The sequence below is a fragment of the Spermophilus citellus genome (genome assembly GCF_964194105.1).
Source record: "Spermophilus citellus genome assembly, chromosome: 17".
Lineage (NCBI taxonomy): Eukaryota > Metazoa > Chordata > Mammalia > Rodentia > Sciuridae > Spermophilus > Spermophilus citellus.
In genome coordinates, this window is record NC_138199.1 from 73741792 (window position 1) to 73762230 (window position 20439).

At 44.9% G+C, this 20439-nt stretch overlaps 1 protein-coding gene across 1 annotated transcript in view; it reads right to left on the minus strand.

Moving 5' to 3' along the window:
- Nucleotides 1-458: 458 nt before the first annotated feature.
- The window catches only part of PRPSAP1 (phosphoribosyl pyrophosphate synthetase associated protein 1), a 29955-nt gene continuing 9974 nt past the window's right edge, over nt 459-20439 (minus strand). The window contains exons 4-10 of the mRNA XM_081270508.1: nt 15335-15507; nt 13724-13839; nt 13220-13275; nt 12279-12424; nt 2983-3053; nt 2083-2229; nt 459-1185 (exon numbers count right to left, since the gene is read on the minus strand). Coding sequence (XP_081126634.1) covers nt 1027-1185; nt 2083-2229; nt 2983-3053; nt 12279-12424; nt 13220-13275; nt 13724-13839; nt 15335-15507 — 868 coding nt within the window. The 3' untranslated portion in view covers nt 459-1026. The remainder of the gene's footprint in view (nt 1186-2082; nt 2230-2982; nt 3054-12278; nt 12425-13219; nt 13276-13723; nt 13840-15334; nt 15508-20439) is intronic.

A 20439-nucleotide genomic window follows, 5' to 3' on the forward strand; every position in this document is an offset into this window, starting at 1 on the left:
CAAATAAAAGAATCTTCCCTGAGGCCTCACAGAGCCAATTAGCAATTCCAGCTCATTTCCCAGCCAGGTCCTCCTTCCTGTGACAAGGTCCTGGGCTGGAGCAGCTTGAAGGCATGACAAGCTGTAGGAGCTTGCAGTGAGGCCTCCTGACAAAGGTGACAGGAACTTGGAGTAGTGATGCAGTTTAGAAGGGCCACGGCGTAAGAGCACAATCTATGGGGCATCATCATCTATCACAAAGGAAAGACAGTTCATTCTATTTCTCATTTAGATTTTAACAAGGATTCAACTTCAAGGCTTAGGAAGGAGATGGAATCTGCAGAGGGAGATACCTCTAGGCTCTGGACCCCCAACACCCCTCATTTTGTATCCACTGTCATCTGAACAGTCGGGACAGAAGTGAGTCACCACCCAGGCAGGAAACAGGGAGCTCTGCAGAGCAGGGACAAGACCAGTGAGACAATAAATTCTTTTATTTGCAACTTAGCAACGCAGATACCCAGGGGCAGGCTGTTCCTCTCCAACCTAACATCTGGAGGGGAGCAGTGACACAGTGCTCCACTGTGCAGGGGCAGCAGGCACAGCAGATTCTGAAAAAAAGATAGGGTTCTCTATAAAAGGCTTTTGCAAACTTGACTAGGGAGAGAACTGGAGAGAGACGGTGCCAGGGACTCAGCTCCCGACCAAGGTCAAAGTCACACTGCGCCCCAAAACTGAGACAACTGAAGGAACACTACAGAGCTAAGACTTCATCCACCTTGAACTCCTCTTCAGTATCAAGGAGACTCCTCAGAAAGCGGCTGTCATCCACTTATGGAATAGGGCTGACACTGCACGTTTAAGGCCGTGTTGTTATCTACTAGTTCTGTCTCCACTACTTAAGGCCCCTTTTCCACAGATCTTGGAGAGACTAGCTAACTCCACACCACATCCTGTCCTCCCTGCAAGGACACACTGTGTTCATAGCTGCCGGCACTGCTTGGTATGTTTTCCTTGGGAGTTCCAGGGCCAGGGCCACCATGAAAGCTAGTCATCCACTGTGATGTTTCGGAAAAGGTAGGCCATGGACTCTCCATTGTGGATTCTCCGAATTGCTTCAGAAAGAATCAAACTGATATCCACAGTCTTTATCTTGGGACACTGCAGCTTCTGGACCTCATGAGGGACAGTGTTTGTCACCACCACCTAGTCATATAGCAGAAGAAAATAAAGTTACCAAATGTGTGTGCTCTAAAATGGTTACTCAGAAAAGTATCTAGCATTCAGTACCCACAAGCCAAGTTCTAAGCTACAAAACTTCATTCTACTGAGCATGTTTTAAATTTTTTTTTAGTTGTAGATGGACACGATACCATTATTTTATTTATCCATTTTATGTGGTGCTGAGGATCAAACACAGTGTCTCACATGTGCGAGGCAAACACTCTGCCGCTGAGCCAATTCCAGCCCCCTCAGTACAGTTTTTACAAACTAAAGTTAACCAAGTTTCCACAAGGAAAGCTTACATGGCTCAGAAAATAAGACTCAGGCCCTGGGAATGTCACACTCTATACAGGGAGCCCCAGCATTGTGCAAAACTTTCCTATTATCAGGGACAAATTCAAGTCTCAAATGCCATTTCAGTGTCAAATCATATTAAAAAACTGAAACAAACATTTATGCAAATAGGCATATATTCTTAAATATGTTTCTACCCCAACAAGGCTGCTAGTCAGCAAAAAAGTACTGTTTCATAGGTACTCTAGAGGGATGAAGCAACTTAACACTGACTGGGTCATCTTATTATTCACAGAAACTACAGCAGCAGATCTTGACTCAAGCTAAATGTTTGAAGCCCTTTCTTTCTTTCTCCTTCCTTCCTTTCTCCTTCCTTCCTTCCTTCCTTCCTTCTTTTCTCCTTCCTTCCTTCCTTCCTTCCCTCCCTTCTCTCTCAGTCTCTCTCTCTCTCTTTTTCTTTCTTTCTTTCTTTTTTTTCATGGTGCCAGGGATGGACCCAGGGCCTCGTGCATGTCAGGCTAGAGCTCTACCACCGAGTCCGAGTCCTCCTCCAGCCCTGTCCTAGTCCTTCAGAAATAGACATACCTCGTCAATGGAGGACTCCTCAATCAGGCGGGGGGCATCTGCAGACAGGATGCCGTGTGTGGCCATGACATAGATCTTGTAAGCGCCCCTCTCTTTCAGGATCTCTGCAGCGGCAACAAAGCTCTCCACGTCATCAATAATGTCATCCTGCGAGAACAGTGTTAGTATAAGGAAGTGGCCTCTGCTCCCATCTATGGACACACAGCTCCCTGCTCTTTTCTGCAGTTGGTTCTGGAGGGTTTCCAAGTCTGGGCCTGAGTCAGAGATGGCAAGAGGAACACTTCAGCAGCACCTCGCACGACTGGCAGAAAGTGGTGAAATCTTCCAGTCAAGTACGTGTGACAGGAGAGCTCAAGCTGAGGACTGCCAAGGCTCCTTCTCCATTTTCAAATTCCTGATTCATCCCACAGAGCCAGTGTCCCACTTTTTTTCTTCCAGGAAAAAGTGACATATCAGGAAAACAGAATAAAGTGAGCTACCGTAATGACAGGTGAACCTCTTGCCAGCAAAGAAACTTGGAGCTAAGAGCCAACACGTCAGAATGCAGCGGGCAGGGGAACGGGGCTCTCTTCTCACCAGTGACAAGGGAACAGCACATCTCCAGTTCATCACATGGCCCCAAAGTATAAGGAGGATGAGGCGGCTGCTCCGGGGGAACTGGGGCCCGAGGTGAGGCTGCAGTGCTGAGCAGGAGGAACCATGCTCCTTTACACCTAAGGGTCATGTTCTAATCCCTGTTCAACTACCGCTGCTACTTCTCCTAAAGGAGTTGGGTAAGAAAGGATGGACAGACTCACTGAATCCAGCGCTGTGCTGGAAGTACAACCCAGAAGAGGACACCTTCTGGCTGAGTGCCAGCAGTGTCACCCATGCACCAAGGACAGCCACACGTCACCGTACCACTATAATAGCAATGCGTCCTCCAACATCCCCAACTACGGTGATTGGCGGCTTCTCTTTGGCCATCATCACTAGCAAAACAAAACAGATCACAAGACTTGTTAGTTATGTGTTGCTAGATAACTAAGCAATCCCAACCTCATCCCTGGGAGTGGGGCAAAAACCAGAGCACAGATGACGATGACAACCACCCATGCAGACTCCCCCCACCACGAGCCTGGAGTCTCAGAAACAGTTGAGAACAGCGCTGACCCATAGAAGTAGAAGGCAAGCCTGCAATGTAGCTTAAAAATTCCTAGTAGCCTCATCAAAAGTAAAAACAGGTGAAACTAATAATTTTATTTTACTCAGTATATCCAAAATGTCATCATTTCAACACATAATCAATATAAAACCCAGTTCTCAGTTGAGACTAGCCTGGTCTCAGGAGCTCATAGCCTGTGACTGTGGCCACATAGGGCATAGCACAGTGGAGAGCTGGAGAGCAGAGGAGTGGGATGTCACAGCGCAGAGAAGCAGCATCACTGAGAAGAATCCAGTGCTCCCAGTAAGTGCCACCCTGTGGGACACCCAGGGAAAGGCCTCCAGGTGGAGAGGCGGCTTAACCGCCTTTTTCTGTGTCACCTTGTTTTGATTATTTAGCCTCATCAAGTGACTGGCACCACTCAACCTCAAGACAGTCATTACAAGCCCCTCATCTTATCTGACTACAGAACCTGCATCTGGAAGAGGCCATAAGCGTACAAAAGGCAACTGCAGGACAGAGAAACAGAAATGGAATCACCTTCAAGAGGAAGTGAGGGAACTGAAGGGGGGTGCGGAAAGTCACAGAAGAACAACTGAGTATTCTGCTCTTTAGGGAAGCTTTTTATTGTTCTGAAATATTTTTATTAAAGTAGTAGTGGAGGAGAGGAAAGAACCCAATTCAAGGTGATTACACAGTTTAGTGATTAACAATCAATTCCAGCTGATCCTTACCCACAGGCACAGCTTACAGCAAAAGGCTGAGCTGAAACTGAGCACTGTTTTACTAACAAATTTTAATAGTTATTTCCTGACTTTCTATTTCAGCAACAATTTTTCCCTCTTTTTCTCGTGGCACTAGGGGTGGAACCCAGGGGTTTTCCACCACTGATCTACATGCCCATCCCTGTTTATTTTGTTGGAAGTTTTGTCTGAAGCCCCATTTGTTTATATTTGAAGTAGCTGAGCTGGTGTCCAGTTTGCAGTCCTCCTGAAAACGTGGGAAAGTCTTGTACTGAGCAGTGAAGAAGGCTCTGTGCACACCTCCTGAGGAGGGAGGGTGGGAGCCACCAGCATCAGGGCAACCTCCCAGGGTTCCAGCTTTCAAAGGTAAGGTTCAGACCATCTCAAGAGAAACCACAGCACCAGTTCTCCCTTTAAATTAAACCATTTGGGCAAGTGGTTATGCTAACCTACCCACTTCACAGAGATGTGGTAACTTTTCTTGAACATTTTTCTTTGAATTAACAGAAAAAGATAAAAGCAGATGACCCTCATCAGATCAACAGCAATTTGGCTCAGTTTGATAGAAAACAGGTCACAGTTTGTGTTTACTTTCTAAAATCCTCCCTCCCCACAAACACTGCTGGTGTGAAATGGAAACCCAGGTTGGGCTGGTGGAGCCTGCCCAGGCTGGAGAGGGCCCTTCTCCCCATAGAGGCCTTCCTCTTATGAACACATAATTTGATGGCTTCTCAAAAACAGAGATTGCCTGTCCTAAGGACAGGAACTGACACACACCTCACTACAGGCTGTTAAGGCCAACAATTCATAAGGCCCACCCAGAAGGAAACATGGAGTGCACGCCCTCCACAAGTCCATGCTGAAGGTGAAAGTGAAGGGACCTGAGACCAGTTATGCTTAAGAGTCTGCTCTCCTCCTGCATCGGGTCAGGCAGAACCTGATGGTCTCAGAATAAAACTGAGCTATGCCAAATCACTGAGGCCAGAAACTCTGTTAGCCAGGATACAACATCTTCAAAGGCTTCCAACGTTTTTTACAATAAGAGTAGGAAACTGCATTCCGCTTTTAAAATCAGCATTTTCCAAATAAAACAATGGCTTCATTTATAGGAGTCCTTAGTTACAAAAGGATGGAGCCCTTCCTCCAAGGCACAGCTCATCCACACCACTTCCCTCCTGCCTGGAGGAGCAAGACTGGGGTTTAACAGTGGTCCCTTCACCTTCTAAATACAGCCCTCATCGCTGGAAGACTTATTTATGTATTTATTTTAAAGAGGGAGAGAGAAATTTTTTCAATATTTATTTTTTAGTTTTCGGTGGACACAACATCTTTATTTTTATGTGGTGCTGAGTATTGAACCCAGGGCCCCGTGTATGCCCCGCGCATGCCAGGCAAGCACGCTACCGCTTGAGCCACATCCCCAGACCAAGACTTATTTTTTTAAAGAATGATTTTCCTCTCTTCTCCCCTTTTCCTCCTTAGGGAGACAGTGTTATCTTTTCTTCCCCTAATTAATTGCCCTTGAGCACACCCACTACAGGAAAGAGATGCCTGCTGAGGATCTAGGAAGTGAATATCTTCCAAATCAACAAGTGAATCCCAACAAGCAAACAGAGTGCCCTGGGACCCCCTACCAGAGCACACCTGGAATTGGAATGTAACCCTTGAAGAGTTCCTTTAAAAACCTCTGTCCCTCAGGATGGGGGAAGAGTCACAGCCTTTGGGATAGGAGGCCCCTGTGTTTCTCCTTTGCTAACAAAGCAATAAGCCTTCTTTTTCCTTTTTCTCAAAACCACGTACTCATTATTAAATTGGCATTGATTGGCATTGGAGACAGGGACTGAGCTTTAGGCTACAAATTCTGGCAACCCAGATGGGACCAGAGAGCAACCTCTACTCCAACTTTCTTGGACCAGCCTAGCACTCCAAGCAACTGCACTTCCATGCTGAGGATATAAGGCAACTTTTTGAGAGCTGATTAGAAGAGACCAGCAGGTGTGCCTCCAGTCACACACAGCTATTCCTGTAAATAAAGGAGGGACTGAGGGACTCCCAGCAGCTGCTCCCCTTGGGGAACTCTGGCCTTCCTTCCTTGCACTGTCAGGATTGCTCCATTTTGGTCTACTTTGAGAAAAAGGAAATTGAACGCAGTGAAGTGGTGACACCTTGGCCATTTGGTAAGTTCCTCCAGTATACACATTGAGACCCTTAATTCTACACTTCTGGTTCCCCTTTGTGGGAGCATCTGGCATGAGGCATGAGGACATCCGTGATACCACTGGTGTAGGAGTCATGTTAAGCGAGAGTTGGGAACTTGGTGGGGGAGATTTTGCCCCATCTGGTCTGTTTTAAAGGTTTCCCATCTATCGGCCATGGTTCGGGGATCCTCTATTTGTCCAACATTATGTTTTTTGGTTGTATTTGTTTCTGGCCCTTTAAGACATAGGCAATAGTGTGTTGATCCTATAGATTGTTTCTTGGGAACGATCTTGGCTGATTGAGCCACCTATAGATGTACACATGTCTAGGAAAAAGATGATGTTTTACTGTAATAATCTGGTCTTTGAATGGTTTTCTGAATTATTGTACAATCTTGTAGTTGGGAGTTGCTTTACTTAATAAGAAGCCTTAGCAGGCAAAAACTAAGTTGGATACAAAAAGATGCTGCCTCTAACATGTGACATAGCAGGACACCAAAAGAGGATCGAGGGCCAGTGCTGACAGTCTGGGCACCTCTTCTCAGCCTGGCCCCAAGCAACTGCAAAATATCCTGCTGTGGGTCAGGGACACCAGTCCTGGGATAAAAGAAAAACAAAAAAACTCAGGAAAAACTTTCCCTAGAAAATACAACAACAGGCTAGGGCTATAGCTCAGTGGTAGAGTGTCTACCTCACATGTGTGAGGCACTGGGTTCAATCCTCAGCACCACATAAAAATAAATAAAAAAAAAATTTAATAAATAACAACCACCACCACAACCCAGGAATAGCAAGCAATAAAAGGTAACTTCATCTCATTTTTTATTATCCAAACGCCTAATTTTTTTCTTCTTTTTTTGTACCTGGGACTGAATCCAGGGATTCTTAACCACTGAGCCACATCCCCAGTCCTTTTTATTCTGAGACAGGGACTCACTAAGTTGCTAAGGCTCGCCTTGAACTTTTGATCTTCCTGCCAGGCATGCAGCACTGTGCCTGGCTCAAACTCCTAGTTTCCACCACTGTGGCAAAGCATCAGCCATCTCTAGCAGAGGCACTGACATATAACTTACAATCTTTCCAAACTTGTTCCCTGTCCATCCTCAGGGAGGCAGCAAGTCTATTTTGTAAAATGGAAGAGCTTCAAGGTCCCACTCCTTCATTTACAACTTAACTTTTAATAAATCACTTTGTTGAAACAGGGCTTCTTGACCTTGGCACTGCAGACATTCTGGGATAAAGACTTGGGGTAGGGGGACGCAGCAGTGCCCTACCTCCCCTGCTATGACAGACTGAACCTGCTTCTAATATTGCAAAACATCTTCTGGGGACAAAATTGACCCTGGTTGAGAGTTACTGCTCTAATGAACAAGTTTCAGAAACATAATTAAAACATCTCTCTAAGAGCTGCAGACCCCAAGTGCAAGTGTTTGCTTTCCTCTGGCTTTGGCATAACATTCCAGTATCTTAATAAGTGAATCACTGAGGCATAAAGTACATTGAATTTGGAAGGCACAATTACATGTACAAGAAATAATGTTTTAAGCAGGGTGCGATGGCACATGCCTATAATATCAGCTACTTGGGAGGCTGAGGCGGGCGGATTACAAGTTTGAGGTCGGCTTCAGCAACTTAGCAAGACCTTGTCTCAAAATAAGATTTAGAAAGGACCGGAGACATAGTTTGGTGGTGGAGAGTTTGCCTAGCATGTGCAAGGTCCTGGATTCAATCCCCAGCACAAATAAATAAATCAGTTTTTCAGAATTCTCTTGGCAAGGACTGTGTGAGTGGGGAATCACAGGAGATAGCCCAGCAGCAACTTTGCGAGTTACAGGGAAAGCATGCCAGCGCCCCCTGAAGGGAGGCACTCTTCTAAAACGTTTCCACAGTTCATGAAGAGGACCAGGGAGGGAACATGCCGGCAACAGCAAACCTAACAAAGCAACATTCTTAGAACAGGGGTCCAAAGGATGCTCACCATGTAACACACCCTGGCAATACAGTGACATCCATCCAAACATCTCAAACCCGGCTGTTTTGTTTCTTGGTGCTACCCTGAATGATTCTCAATCACTCATGATGGACCTAAGACCAGGTGAGTCACGGGCCCCGGTGCCTGGCAACTGAACTTGTATACATGGAGCCCAAGGCTGCTTCTAAATACCTTCTCCACCAAAGCAACTGGAGATCCCTGGAGAAGTGGCTGATTCCAGGGCTAAGAAGGTACAAGAACATGGAGTGGGCTGGCACGGTGGTGCACACAGATAATCCCAGTGGCTCGGGAGGCTGAAGCAAAAGATCATGAATTCAAAGCCAACCTCAGCAAAAAACGAGGTGTTTGGGCTGGGGTTGTGGCTCAGAGGTAGAGCCTACCATGCATGAGGCACCGGGTTCGATCCTCAGCACCACATAAATATAAAATAAAGATATTGTGTCCACCTATAACCACAAAATAAATATTTTTTAAAAAACGAGGTTTTAAGCAACTCAGTCTCTAAATAAAATAAAAAAATAGGGCTGGGAATGTGGCTCAGTGGTAGAGTGGCCCTTAGTTCAATCCCTGATACCAAAAAAAAAAAAAAAAAGAACATGGAGCATCCAGATATACCAGGAAATAAGGAAGTATCGAAAAACAATGAATGTGTTAAAAGGAGGAGCTTGAAGAGTTTGCCTTGATCAAGTCCAAGATACTCTGAGCATGGAGAGAAATTACAGTATAACCCACTGAATTAAAGAGGATTCTATGGGGCTGGAGTGGTGGCTCAGTGGTAGAGTGCACGCCTAGCATGCGCAAGACACTGGGTTTGAACCTCAGCACCACATAAAAACAAACTAATGTTTCCACCTAAAATTAAAGATACATAAATAAATAAATATTTTTTTTAAAAAAAGAGGATTCTATGAGCCCACACATTCCAAATGAATGAACAGGGAAGAAAGGAAAGCCCACACTAGGATGCCAGCAGATAAACGTGAAAGGAACAAGGAACTTGGAACAGGACCACTGGTCCTGTGGGCCCAGCTACACAGAAGACTGCAGAGAGAGGATCTCCTGAGCCAGAAGATGGAGACCAGCCTGGGCAACAGACACTATCTCAAAAAATAAATACTTAAAAATTTGAAAAGACCACTTGTCAATAATCACAGTAATAATGGATTCAGGTGAGAATCTTCACTGGATGCTAAGTGCTAAGTTTGAGGATAAACGGGAAACAGGATATTTACAAGATCTTAACCTATGACACCACTAACTACAAAGAGAAGAAAGAGCATCCATCCAGGGGAAAACCTAGCTTAATCAAATGACCAAAATCAACTCTCCAGCAATAGATCATCATGTGCTTCCTGACATTCCTGCCAAAACCACACAACTTGAATCTCGGCATGAACACACAAATGGCCCAATTAAGGGGCAGCCTACAAAATAACTGGCCTGTGCTGTTCAAAAGCATCAAGATCACAAGGGACAAAGAACGGAGGAGCCATTCCAGATTGAGGCTAAAGAGAAATGACAACTGAATGCCATGTGCAACCCTGGATTAGGTCCTAGCCCCAAAAAAGTTCTTTTTTTCCCTATTTTGTTTAGGCCTGTGGATTAGACAATAGTACTGTAACAGCGCTCATTTCCTGAGTTGAGAATTATACTGTGGTTATGAAACAGAGCCTTTAGTATTTAGGAAATATATACTGAAGTCTTTAGCAATAAAGGAACATTATGTCTGCAACTCATTCTTTTTTTTTTTTTTTTTTTTTAAAGAGAGAGTTAGAGAAGAGAGGGAGAAAGAGAGAGAATTTTAATATTTATTTTTTAGTTTTCGGCAGACACAACATCTTTGTTTGTATGTGGTGCTGAGGATCGAACCCGGGCCGCACGCATGCCAGGCGAGCGCGCTACCGCTTGAGCCACATCCCCAGCCCACGCAACTCATTCTTAAATGGCACAAAAATATGTGTAGAAATGTGAAGTGTGGGACTCTTAGAGCATGGTGAACATCTGCATTCTTTACCTTTCTTCCATGTCTGAAATAAAAAGCTAAAAACAAGAGGCTGGGGTTGTGGCTCAGCAGTGGAGCACTCGCCTGGCATGTGTGAGGCCCTGGATTTGATCCTTGGCACCACATAAAAATAAATAAAATAAAGGTATTGTGTCCAACTACAACTAAAAATAAATAGCTAAAAACAAGCAAATGTGGCCCATGGAGCCAGCTGCCTCATCCCACAGCTGGTCCTGGCCATGTGACTGCTTCCTGGTCTGCAGAAGGATGAAGACAAGTCCCTGCAGGGATAGCTGTGGAGCTTTAGCACAGCTCTTGGTCTGCAGCAGGGGTCCAACAGATGCTCACAGTAACTGGAGCCTTGTTTTTCAAAGACTTAAAAAAATCTACACGCCTTTCAACTGTATTATGAGACCACCAGAATTATGATATCCATTCTATGGAACACTATGGAACTGCAAGAGACTGAGATGCCTTCCACTGTACATGCTAACAGGGAAAGAGGAACTGAATGAGAAAAGCAAGGGGCAAAATGAGGTGTACAACACACTATTATTTGTGTAGAAATGAGAGAAAAAGAAATACATATTTGCCAGTAAATGCAAAAAGTCTCTGCCCTGACACAGAAAACCAAGGTACTAGATATCCAAGGAGCTAGGAGAAGAGAACTTGTGGGTGGGGAATACTTCACACTGTGAAGAATTTTATACTTTTTGAATTTTGTAACACATGAATGTATTGTCTATTCAAAAATTTTAATTATGAAATCCTCAAAAAATAACATACTGATATCAAATATTAAACAAAGTATATTACTCTTATGTGAAAATCTTCCAAGTTTAAAACGAAGCAATGGCAAAGTTAGCAGGAGTAAAGGTTAGAATGCTCCACTGAGATGGGGCTGGGGATGTGGCTCAAGCGGTAGCGCGCTCGCCTGGCATGCGTGCGGCCCGGGTTCGATCCTCAGCACCACATACCAACAAAGATGTTGTGTCCGCCGAGAACTAAAAAATAAATATTAAGAAATTCTCTCTCTCTCTCTCTTTAAAAAAAAAAAAAAAAAAAAGAATGCTCCACTGAGATAGGAGCCTGCCTCGAACAAACCACCTGAGGCCCTGCCCCATAGCCCCTCCATCCCACCAACCACTGCGTGCTTCTGAGGCATTGCAAATAGATCTAGAAAGAAACTACCTGCTTCCTCTGAAAACTCTAAATGTATCTACACACACACACACACACACACATACACACACAAAGTATGCATGCACTCAGTGCCAAAGTCCATGGAAGTAAACAGCTTCTACACTGTTAGATGAGTAAGAGCAATTACTTGGCATCGGGTCAGAGAACTACATTCTAACATAAGTACTCAGAGTTACCTGGTGGCTAATACTCGGTGTCTGACTAATGGCTATTATCACCCATTTTACTGAACATAAAGTTTCAGATGTGACACCATTACACACATAACTCTGTTTTCTAAAGCTAAAATTATTTAACGCTGAATGCTACCCAGATCAGCTTAATTGTCCTTACACAGTCTGCAAATGTGTATAACACATGCAACCGCCTACAAAAGGGGAAATCGTGGCACTGCTATTCAATAATATAAAATACGTAATAAATATATGATAACAGTTATTTTGTGGTACCATGCCTGAATCCAGGGGTGCTCTACCCCTGAGCTGCATCCCCAGTCCTTTTTATTTTTTTTTTTTGGGGGGGGTACTAGGGATTGAACCCAAGAGTGCTGAGCTATATAGCTCCAGTCCTTTTTTTTGTGGTGCTGGGGACTGAACCCAGGGCCTTGTGCATGAAAGGCAAGCACTCTACCAACTGAGCTATATCCCCAATTCCCCCCCCCCTTAAATATTCTATTTTGAGACATGGTCTTGCTAAGTTGCCTAGGCTGGCCTTGAATTTATGATCCTCTTGCTTCAGCCTCCTGGGTCACTGGGATTACAGGTAAGCACCACCACACCTGGCCCATTCAGTTATTTTAAAATAGCAAGAGACCATGCACAGCAGACACAGGGGTTAACACCTAGCCATTCATATTAGCCATTAGAAATTTCTCCAATTTATAAATAAAATAAAAGTACAGAGCTAATCTTACACGGCAACTCCAGGCCCGGATGTACGGTAGCATTTTTGACCATTGGGGGAGAATGACGGCCATCATCCATGTCCAGCTCTGTGCACTGGGCTTCTCCATGGATCACAGCTAAGCCCAGACGCAGTCTCTCAGCATACGACTGGGCCCTACGAGAAGACAAAGGGAGAAGAACACCAAGGGGAAGAAGCATCACTCTACTACTCCACTTTCAGGAACAAAGGAATTACACACAGCAGGCCAGGTACAAATGCTTTCAGGGCACAGGAACTGGGTTCTGAGTCTAGATAATTTTGGTTCTATCCTTAGTCCAATTTTTTTTAATATACTCTTTTAAAAATACCTTTATTTTATTTGTCTTATTTTCATGTGGTGCCTGGGATTGAACACAGTGCCTCACGCACGCTAGGCAAACTTTCTACCACTGAGCTACAACCCCAGCCCCCAATATTTTTTATAATGTATTTTTCTTCTTGGCTTATTTTCTTTGTTTCGTCCAATATTCTAAAAGTCATTTTCAGGAGAATGAACTCTCTTTAAAATGGTGTCTTAAAAACCACTGCCTGAAAAACCCCACAGTCCCACTCTTTTCCTTCTGAGAACTTAGAGAACTCCGTCTTAGAGAAAAACCCAGAAACTCAGAGGCACCTTCCTTTGTGGCCTGGAGGCCAAGGCCAGGGGAGCTTGAGCCAGGGAGCTTGCTGGCCATGGGAGCTGTGGGTTCCAAACAGCTAATTTTGATCTCAGAGCACCCAAAAGGACTTCTCACCTTTTTCTTTTTGGAGACAAGGTCTTGCTGTGCTGCCCAGGCTGGCCTTAAACTCCTAGACTCAAGGGGTCCTCCCGTCTCAGCCTCCCAAGTGCTAGGACTACAGGTGCATGTCATCATGCCCAACTCTCAAGAGTTTGTTTGTTTGTTTTAAATAAATATAGGATTCATTTACCTTTTTGCAGCATCAGGTGACTTAGCTACAATGACGGCATTTCTGTAATTTGGTATCTAGATTTGGAGGAAAAATAGAAAATACTGAAATGTCATCAAAAAAACCCCTAGATGTTGGATAACACTTCTTCCTCTCATCAATGACCCAAACTAGCAACCAAATACGCCAGAATTTCATTTACACATTTAAATTTTTCATTGTTTATCAATTAACTTAATTGCAAAGGTACTGCTAGATCAAGAAGGTAAACAATATTTTAAAAAACCTTCATTCTACAAAGTGTAAGTGATTGCTAAAGGTACTTAATAGGAAATTCGCTATAATGTCTTTCAAAACTATGGTCCTGCACCACTAAATGCTGAATCTGAGGCTATGCGGCTGCCATGGGCAGTAAGTCTGAGAAGAGAGCATCACATGTGCCTTTCAATCATGAAATCTGGTGCCAGAGAAAAACTAAATAGGGTCTCTTTGAGGACAAAGGGGTGTTTGCTGGTGGCTCCTCACTTCTTCCTGGATATACTGAAGCAGGAAAGGTGAGGCTCTAAGGTTGTCCACGGGAAAGCTGAAAAAGCCTTGTATTTCCTTTTGGTGAAGATCCATAGTGATAATGTGAGTTAAACCTGAAATTTTAAAACAAAAAATTACAAAGTTCTCCCCTACAAGTTAATGGCCTCAGTGGGCAGATCAACTCCTGTTTCCCACCAGGAGGCTGAAGGCAGGAGACACTGTGAGCCAGTGCTGCAGTTACAGACTCGCTGTAAGACCTAAGGAGCTGAGGAGCTGTCCAACCTAATGCCAAAGAGCCTGCGCCCCACCATAGGACACAGCTAGGCTGACAAGTGTGCTCCTTCCACTCTGACTACTAGCCTGGTCCTGACTAGTGAGGGGAAACCGGGTGGAAGCAAAAATACGAACATGAATTAATAAATATCCAGGTAATAACAGATCAAGAAACAGACAGGCCTTTATTAAAGGACTGTGGCCTCAGCAGAAAGGAACAAGAAAGCAATGCAAAGGAATGCACACAGGAAGAAAAGAAATTCATACATCACAAGGATAAAATGCTAAAGGATGAGGTAATTTCTATATGTGATAAAATAACGGCTTAAGAAGTATTTTATAGAAAAACAATGAAAACATACTCAGAATAATCAACAGTGCTGAACAGAAAAGGATACATGTAAAGACACTGAGAATGGTCAAAGGTCAATGCAAAACCTCCAGAGTGAAGAACATATATATATATATATATATATATATATATATATATATACACACACACACACACACACACACACACACATACATACATACATACATATACATATTTGAATAGTACTGGAAATGGAACCCTCATACAAGGGCCTCATACAAGCTAGGTAATCCTCTATCACTGACCTACATCCCAACCATGCCCCCACCTTTTTTCCCCCTTTGAATTGGGTTTTACTAAGTTGCCCAGACTGGCCTTGAAGTTGAAATCCTCCTGCCTCAGCCTCCCAAGGAGCTGGGATTACAGGTATGTGCCACCATAACCAGCAAGGAACCAGTATTTTAAATAAATGTCAGACAAATAAAAATTCAATAAGTTTAATATTTTATTACATTTGAGTATAGGTCAGAAAGTATGCCACTACTACATAAGAAAAATAAAAGCAATAGAAATGGGGTGCTGTACACAAAGGCAACTGGAGACGAGAGGAGGGAAAGAGTATATAAACTAAAGAAGTAATAAAAGAAAAATAGTGTCTTAATTCTGTGAACATAAAAGGAACATGGCTAACTAAGGCAAATACACTCATCTAGACCCAAAGTTCAAAAGACTGTACAAGAATGCCAAGCCAGCCACTTTTGACTTGAAAATAGAAGAGAAGTGACAGAACCATAAAGCCCAGCCCAAGGTCAGAGAAAGCAGGAGCAAGCAGATCCCAAAGGCAACAGAGAGGAAGGTGGGAGCTGCCTTGCCTCACAGATTCCCAGCCCAGCCAAGCAACGGGAGCAACAGAGTAACCAGCAAACACCGCATAAAGAAGCAGGCCCAGACTAGACGCCCGAGGCAGGCTGCAGCCCAACAGCAGAGCCCGAGACCCTCCACCAGTGTCCCTGTGCGCTCACCTGCTTTGGCCAGCATGGATGCCAGCAGCTTGCACACGATGGACCCCCTCTTCCGCATCTTGCTCTGCTTGCTGTAGGGGAAGTAGGGGATGACGCCGATGATGTTCCTGGCACAGGATGTCTTCAGGGCATAAGCCATGATCAGCAACTCCATCACAGCTGTGTTCACATCTCTGGAATGGTTAAAATGCTTATTAAACCCTAGGAAGGATCTCAACTTCAGCAACATAACTTGGGCTGCCAAGATGTTGCCAAAGGGATCTTGTCACCATCCAGCTTGTGACGGCACCCACAAATGCAGGGAAAAGCAAGGCAACTGCTCTTTGTACAAGGTGGAGTCAGCCCTGGGTCCACTTGTGGTTACTTGAACCCACAGCACACTTAACCCACTCTCCTTTACCTGGATCTTCCATGTGGTGACAGCCCTTGCAGTGGTATTGGAGGCAGCTGCTGGTAGCCAAGGATACCTGAAACCTGCTGGCACTCTCCCAGAGATTCAGACTAAAGAATGCCAAGAGAAACCTGTCCTGCTATTTAGCTGTGGTTAACAGAAAGGATTTTGATCTCTTTTTGTTTGGTTTGGTACCAGGGCTTGAACCCAGGGTGTTTAACCACTGAGCTACATCCCTGGCACTTTTTATTTTGAGACAGGGTATCCTCTAAATTGCTGAAGCGGGCCTCAAGCTTTCGATCCTCCAGCCTCAGCCTCCAGATTTGCTGGGATGATATGTATATGCCACCATGCTCAGCTTGATCTCTTTTCTTTCAGGGCTTGAGGGAACAGGGAAGTCTTAGTGCCTCTCAAAAACCTCCTGTCAGCCAGTCCCTTCTTTCCCTGAGATGTACAGATTCCTGCAAAGACTACAGGAGGAAATATAGCCCCGAAAGACACTGGAGGGGAAGTCCCATCAGTGATGAATGTGGGCTGCTGCCCTTTGCCAAGGCTGATCAAGCCATGGTGGGCTCGGCCTTTCTGAGCACGAGAACCCCGTGGTCTGCCGGGATGACATCCCACATCCACCTGTGTGTCAGAATCCCTCCAGGGACTCTCCACGCTTCCTCAGAACCCCTGTCTGGGGTGAGGACTATTGCCCTCTTCCAGTAGCCAATTCCCAGGCCGGTAGGAGAGGGTTCTTGAGGTACCAGGCCTTGAATCCACATTCTGCCATTCACCCAAGAGGGACCTGGCCAATGATGGCTGAGAAGGTGGCTGGATGAAATACTGGTGACCCCACATCTCCTCCATAGGCTGCTATGACCCTAGAAACAATCAGAGCACTTCCTGACCCTCTACTGTGTGACACTGTGTGGTCCCCAAAAAATCTCCCCCTGGTGTAGCCTCTTGGGCTAATCCAGAGCAAGGATAGAGCTGAAGTTAGTTTAGAAAATTCTGGAAGAATGGTAGGCTTTTAGTTGGCTTTGGTATGGCATTAATGGTACACAACGGTATGACAGGTGAGTCTGCAGAGCCATCCCAAGGAGGCCCAGGGAGTGAGACATTACTGCATGAGACAGCTCCTGAGGAGTCTTCATTCCAGGGTGACTTGGCTTCCCTTAATGGCCAACTCCCCACACACAGGTTTCATTTTCCAGTTTTCCCTCTTCCTAATGACCTCTGCCAAGGAATTCAACATCCTTCTGCCTGAGGCTGAGAAGCTTCCAGGCCTCCACCCCCACCCCTTGCTGGGCAGGAAGGTGACAAAGGGGCCTTTGTCACACTGGTCTGACCCATTCGCTGAGAGATACTGGACAAATTGGACACAGGCGATGGTAAGTGTGAGCTGGATGAAGAGAAACTGGCTGGCAGACTGTGCTGTTTATCTGTACCTAAGAATGTCCAAGTACATCCTGGCTAGTTCGTGTAGTCTTTGCATCTAAGTAGGATAATCTTGACTGCTTTGTCAAGGGGCTTCCTCCCCTTGGGCAGTCATACCCTGTTCTGAACTCAGCCCCACTGCTCTAACATTTGAGGGCTGGGGTGCAGCTCAGTCGGCAGAGCCCTTGCCCAGCACACATGGGGCTCTGCATTTGAACCCCAGCACCCCCAAAAAAACAAACAAAACAAGGCGAGGTGAGCAGTGGACGCAGCAACACTGGCCATACTGCTCAGCACTGCAGCAGAGACACCAGCGAGTTGCAGTGACAGCAGCCTGGCGAGGCGTAGGGATTACCCCACCCCCAACTACTAATCATCTCAGCAAATACTTGCAAATGGTTTTTTGTTTTTTTGGTTTTTTTAGTTGTAGTTGGACATAACACCTTTATTTCACTTGTTTATTTTTTTATGTAGTGCTGAGGATCAAACCCTGGGTCTCGAATGTGCGAGGCGAGCGCTCTACTGCTGAGCCACAATCCCAGCCCCTGCAAATGGTATTTTAATAAGCTGTCTTACTTTGCATCAACAGGCAGAAACCTGTACATAAACATGAAACTTGTCTCTCAAAAAATGCCTTTAAGATTTACATTTATTTTACTTAGTTCCATGGCTCAGTGGATTTGAAATTTTGGTGATTAGCAGCCACAGTTCAATCACCAGCATACTCACTTCATTCAGAATGGCCTTCTGCCCTTTCCAAAAATTTAACGAGGAACAACCGAAAGCTTGCATTATTGGACTAGTCATAAGAAACACACTGCATGTCCTGAAAGCGGTTTCAGGAGTTCAAAAGCTATTCTGAGCAACACTAGCACTAAGAAAAGGGTTCACACAGTGCTCTCAGGATGAGCATTTTGCAGGAAATAAACTAATCTGAATGTCTAAGCTTTTGTTTAGAATCAGTTTTTTTTTTTTTTTTTTTTTTTGTACTGGGGATTAAATCCAGGGGCACTTAACCACTGAGTCACATCCCCAGCCTTTTTTTATTTTGGCATAGGGTCTCACTAAGTTGCCCAGGCTAGCCTTGAACTTTCTTTTTCTTTTCTTTTTTTTTTTTTAATACTTTTTAGTGTCAATGGACCTTTATTTCATTTATTTATATGCGGTGCTGAGATTTGAACCCAGTGACCTAGGCAAGTGCTCCACCTCTTAGCCACCACCCTAGCCCCTAGCCTTGAACTTTGGTCCCCCTACCTCAGCCTCCTCAATTGCTGGCACTGCAGGCGTGGCTACTGTGCATGGCTCTCTGTACTTTAACTTTGTTCCATTCTCAGGCAATAAAAATACTGGTTTATTGTGGCAAACCTAGTAACATTCACCCTCTTGGACCTTTCTCCAAGTTTTTCCTCATTTCTTCTATCCTGCCACCCTAGGACACTGCCAGGTAAGCCAGAGTTTGCTCTGATGCCACACTGAGCCACTGGGAAGAGAACTGTGGCTTCTGGAACCTCAGAGAGTTCGTGCGCTATTGCACCTGGGGGACTTAGGCCATCCTCAGGGAGACTCTGGCCTCACAGGCATACAGCCACACTCCTACTCCTTTCTCAAGGGGAAGGGTCTTCCATGTGTTGAGTCGTGTGTAGAATCCTCACAGCTGTTCTACAAAGTCCATCTGTGAACCCTTTGGTCCAAGTTTCTAACACTTTAGGTACGAGCAGAAAAAAACTGCAAAAATGTTTCCCCATTATTCATTAACCAATTTGCTTTTCCATGCTTCTCCGCTCCTTCCCCCGGAAGAAACCTGCTCATCAATGATCCTTCACTTGCAAAGTATGGCCTACACACTGCCCCAGGATCCTCTGGACTGCAGGCGTTAAATATTTATACTGAGCACTCATGACCACCATGATACTGAGACCAAGGACTATATAAAATGCAACCTTTTACCACAGAGGACGCCACAATGTAATGCTCCTACACTAACTGCAGCATTCTGGCTGACTAGCTTAGGACAACTTGGATACCAGGAAGGGATCACAGAGGATGCTGCTGTTAATGGTGAACGCTTTCTTGCCAAGATAGTAAACTGTGAATCTGCACTTACAATGACATGGTAAGGACAATCTGAGTTACAGTCAGGAATATCAAAGTACCAACTGGGGAAGGAAGGATCTTGCTGAGATCCAAGAACAGTACAAAAGGATCACAATTATCATGTGAAAATGCAGAAAAGACAGAGATGCAAAAAATTATGCAAAGTATTCATTAATTCACTCCACAAGAATTTGAGGGACTCGATATGCTAGTGACATAGGTCAAACCCATTCATTTCAAGGCAGAGAAGACAGGTGTACAAGGTTGTAGTGACACCTGCACACCCGCTGTCGTGTTCTGCTGGACTCAAGAGTGGGTCAGCAACGTCTGTTGTCTAGTGGGACCAGCAGTTTGTAATGGAGTTAGAACAACTGATCTTCTCAGATGACACCCAAAAGGAAGTTCCTATTCTGCCTGCCACCTGTGTGCTGCCCATCCCTTACCAGCCACTTCCATTTCCAGATTTACATGGTCCACAAAAACCTGTACCTCTCAGCACGTCCACAGCTAGCTACCCACAGTGAGGCATCTGGGAAAGACACACAGTAAGAGGCTTCCTCAAACAGGGTTCTGTGGGATCAAAACTGAGCAGTCAGCTGTATGAGACACTGGGTTCGATTCTCAGCACCATATAAAAATAAATGAATAAAAGTAAAGGTCCATCAACACTAAAATAAACAAAAACACTGAGCGGTCACAAAAGAAAGAATACAAGGCAGGAAGCGACTCTGAGACTGGAAGCATGCAACAGGACTGCCCAGTGTTTCCAAATTCAAGGCACTGTGTCTGGTGCTAGGAAGGAGGACAAGCAAAAGCAATGTGTCTGTCATCCATTTCCCTGGGTTTCTAGGCAGGCCCCCAGGTCTTCCTCATTCCAAGACACATGTCAAAATCAACTAAACAAAAAGAACCAGTCACCACGAGAGGAACATATCTATCAATACCACAGATACTGCAAATATCTATCAGTGCAGCCATATCTCCCCAGACACAAATGCACGAATCTTCCAAATAGCAATGCCACTTCTTGGAATCTTCCTATAGCTGGAAACAGGCGATGTGCTCACACACTGCTGAGTCAGCACAGGCGAAAGCTGGCCAAGACTGCTGGCTAGAACATGGCGCATCCACGCGATGCCATGCAACAGGACGACAGGAAGACATGGCTTCACCCCACCTCCCACCACAGATGTCT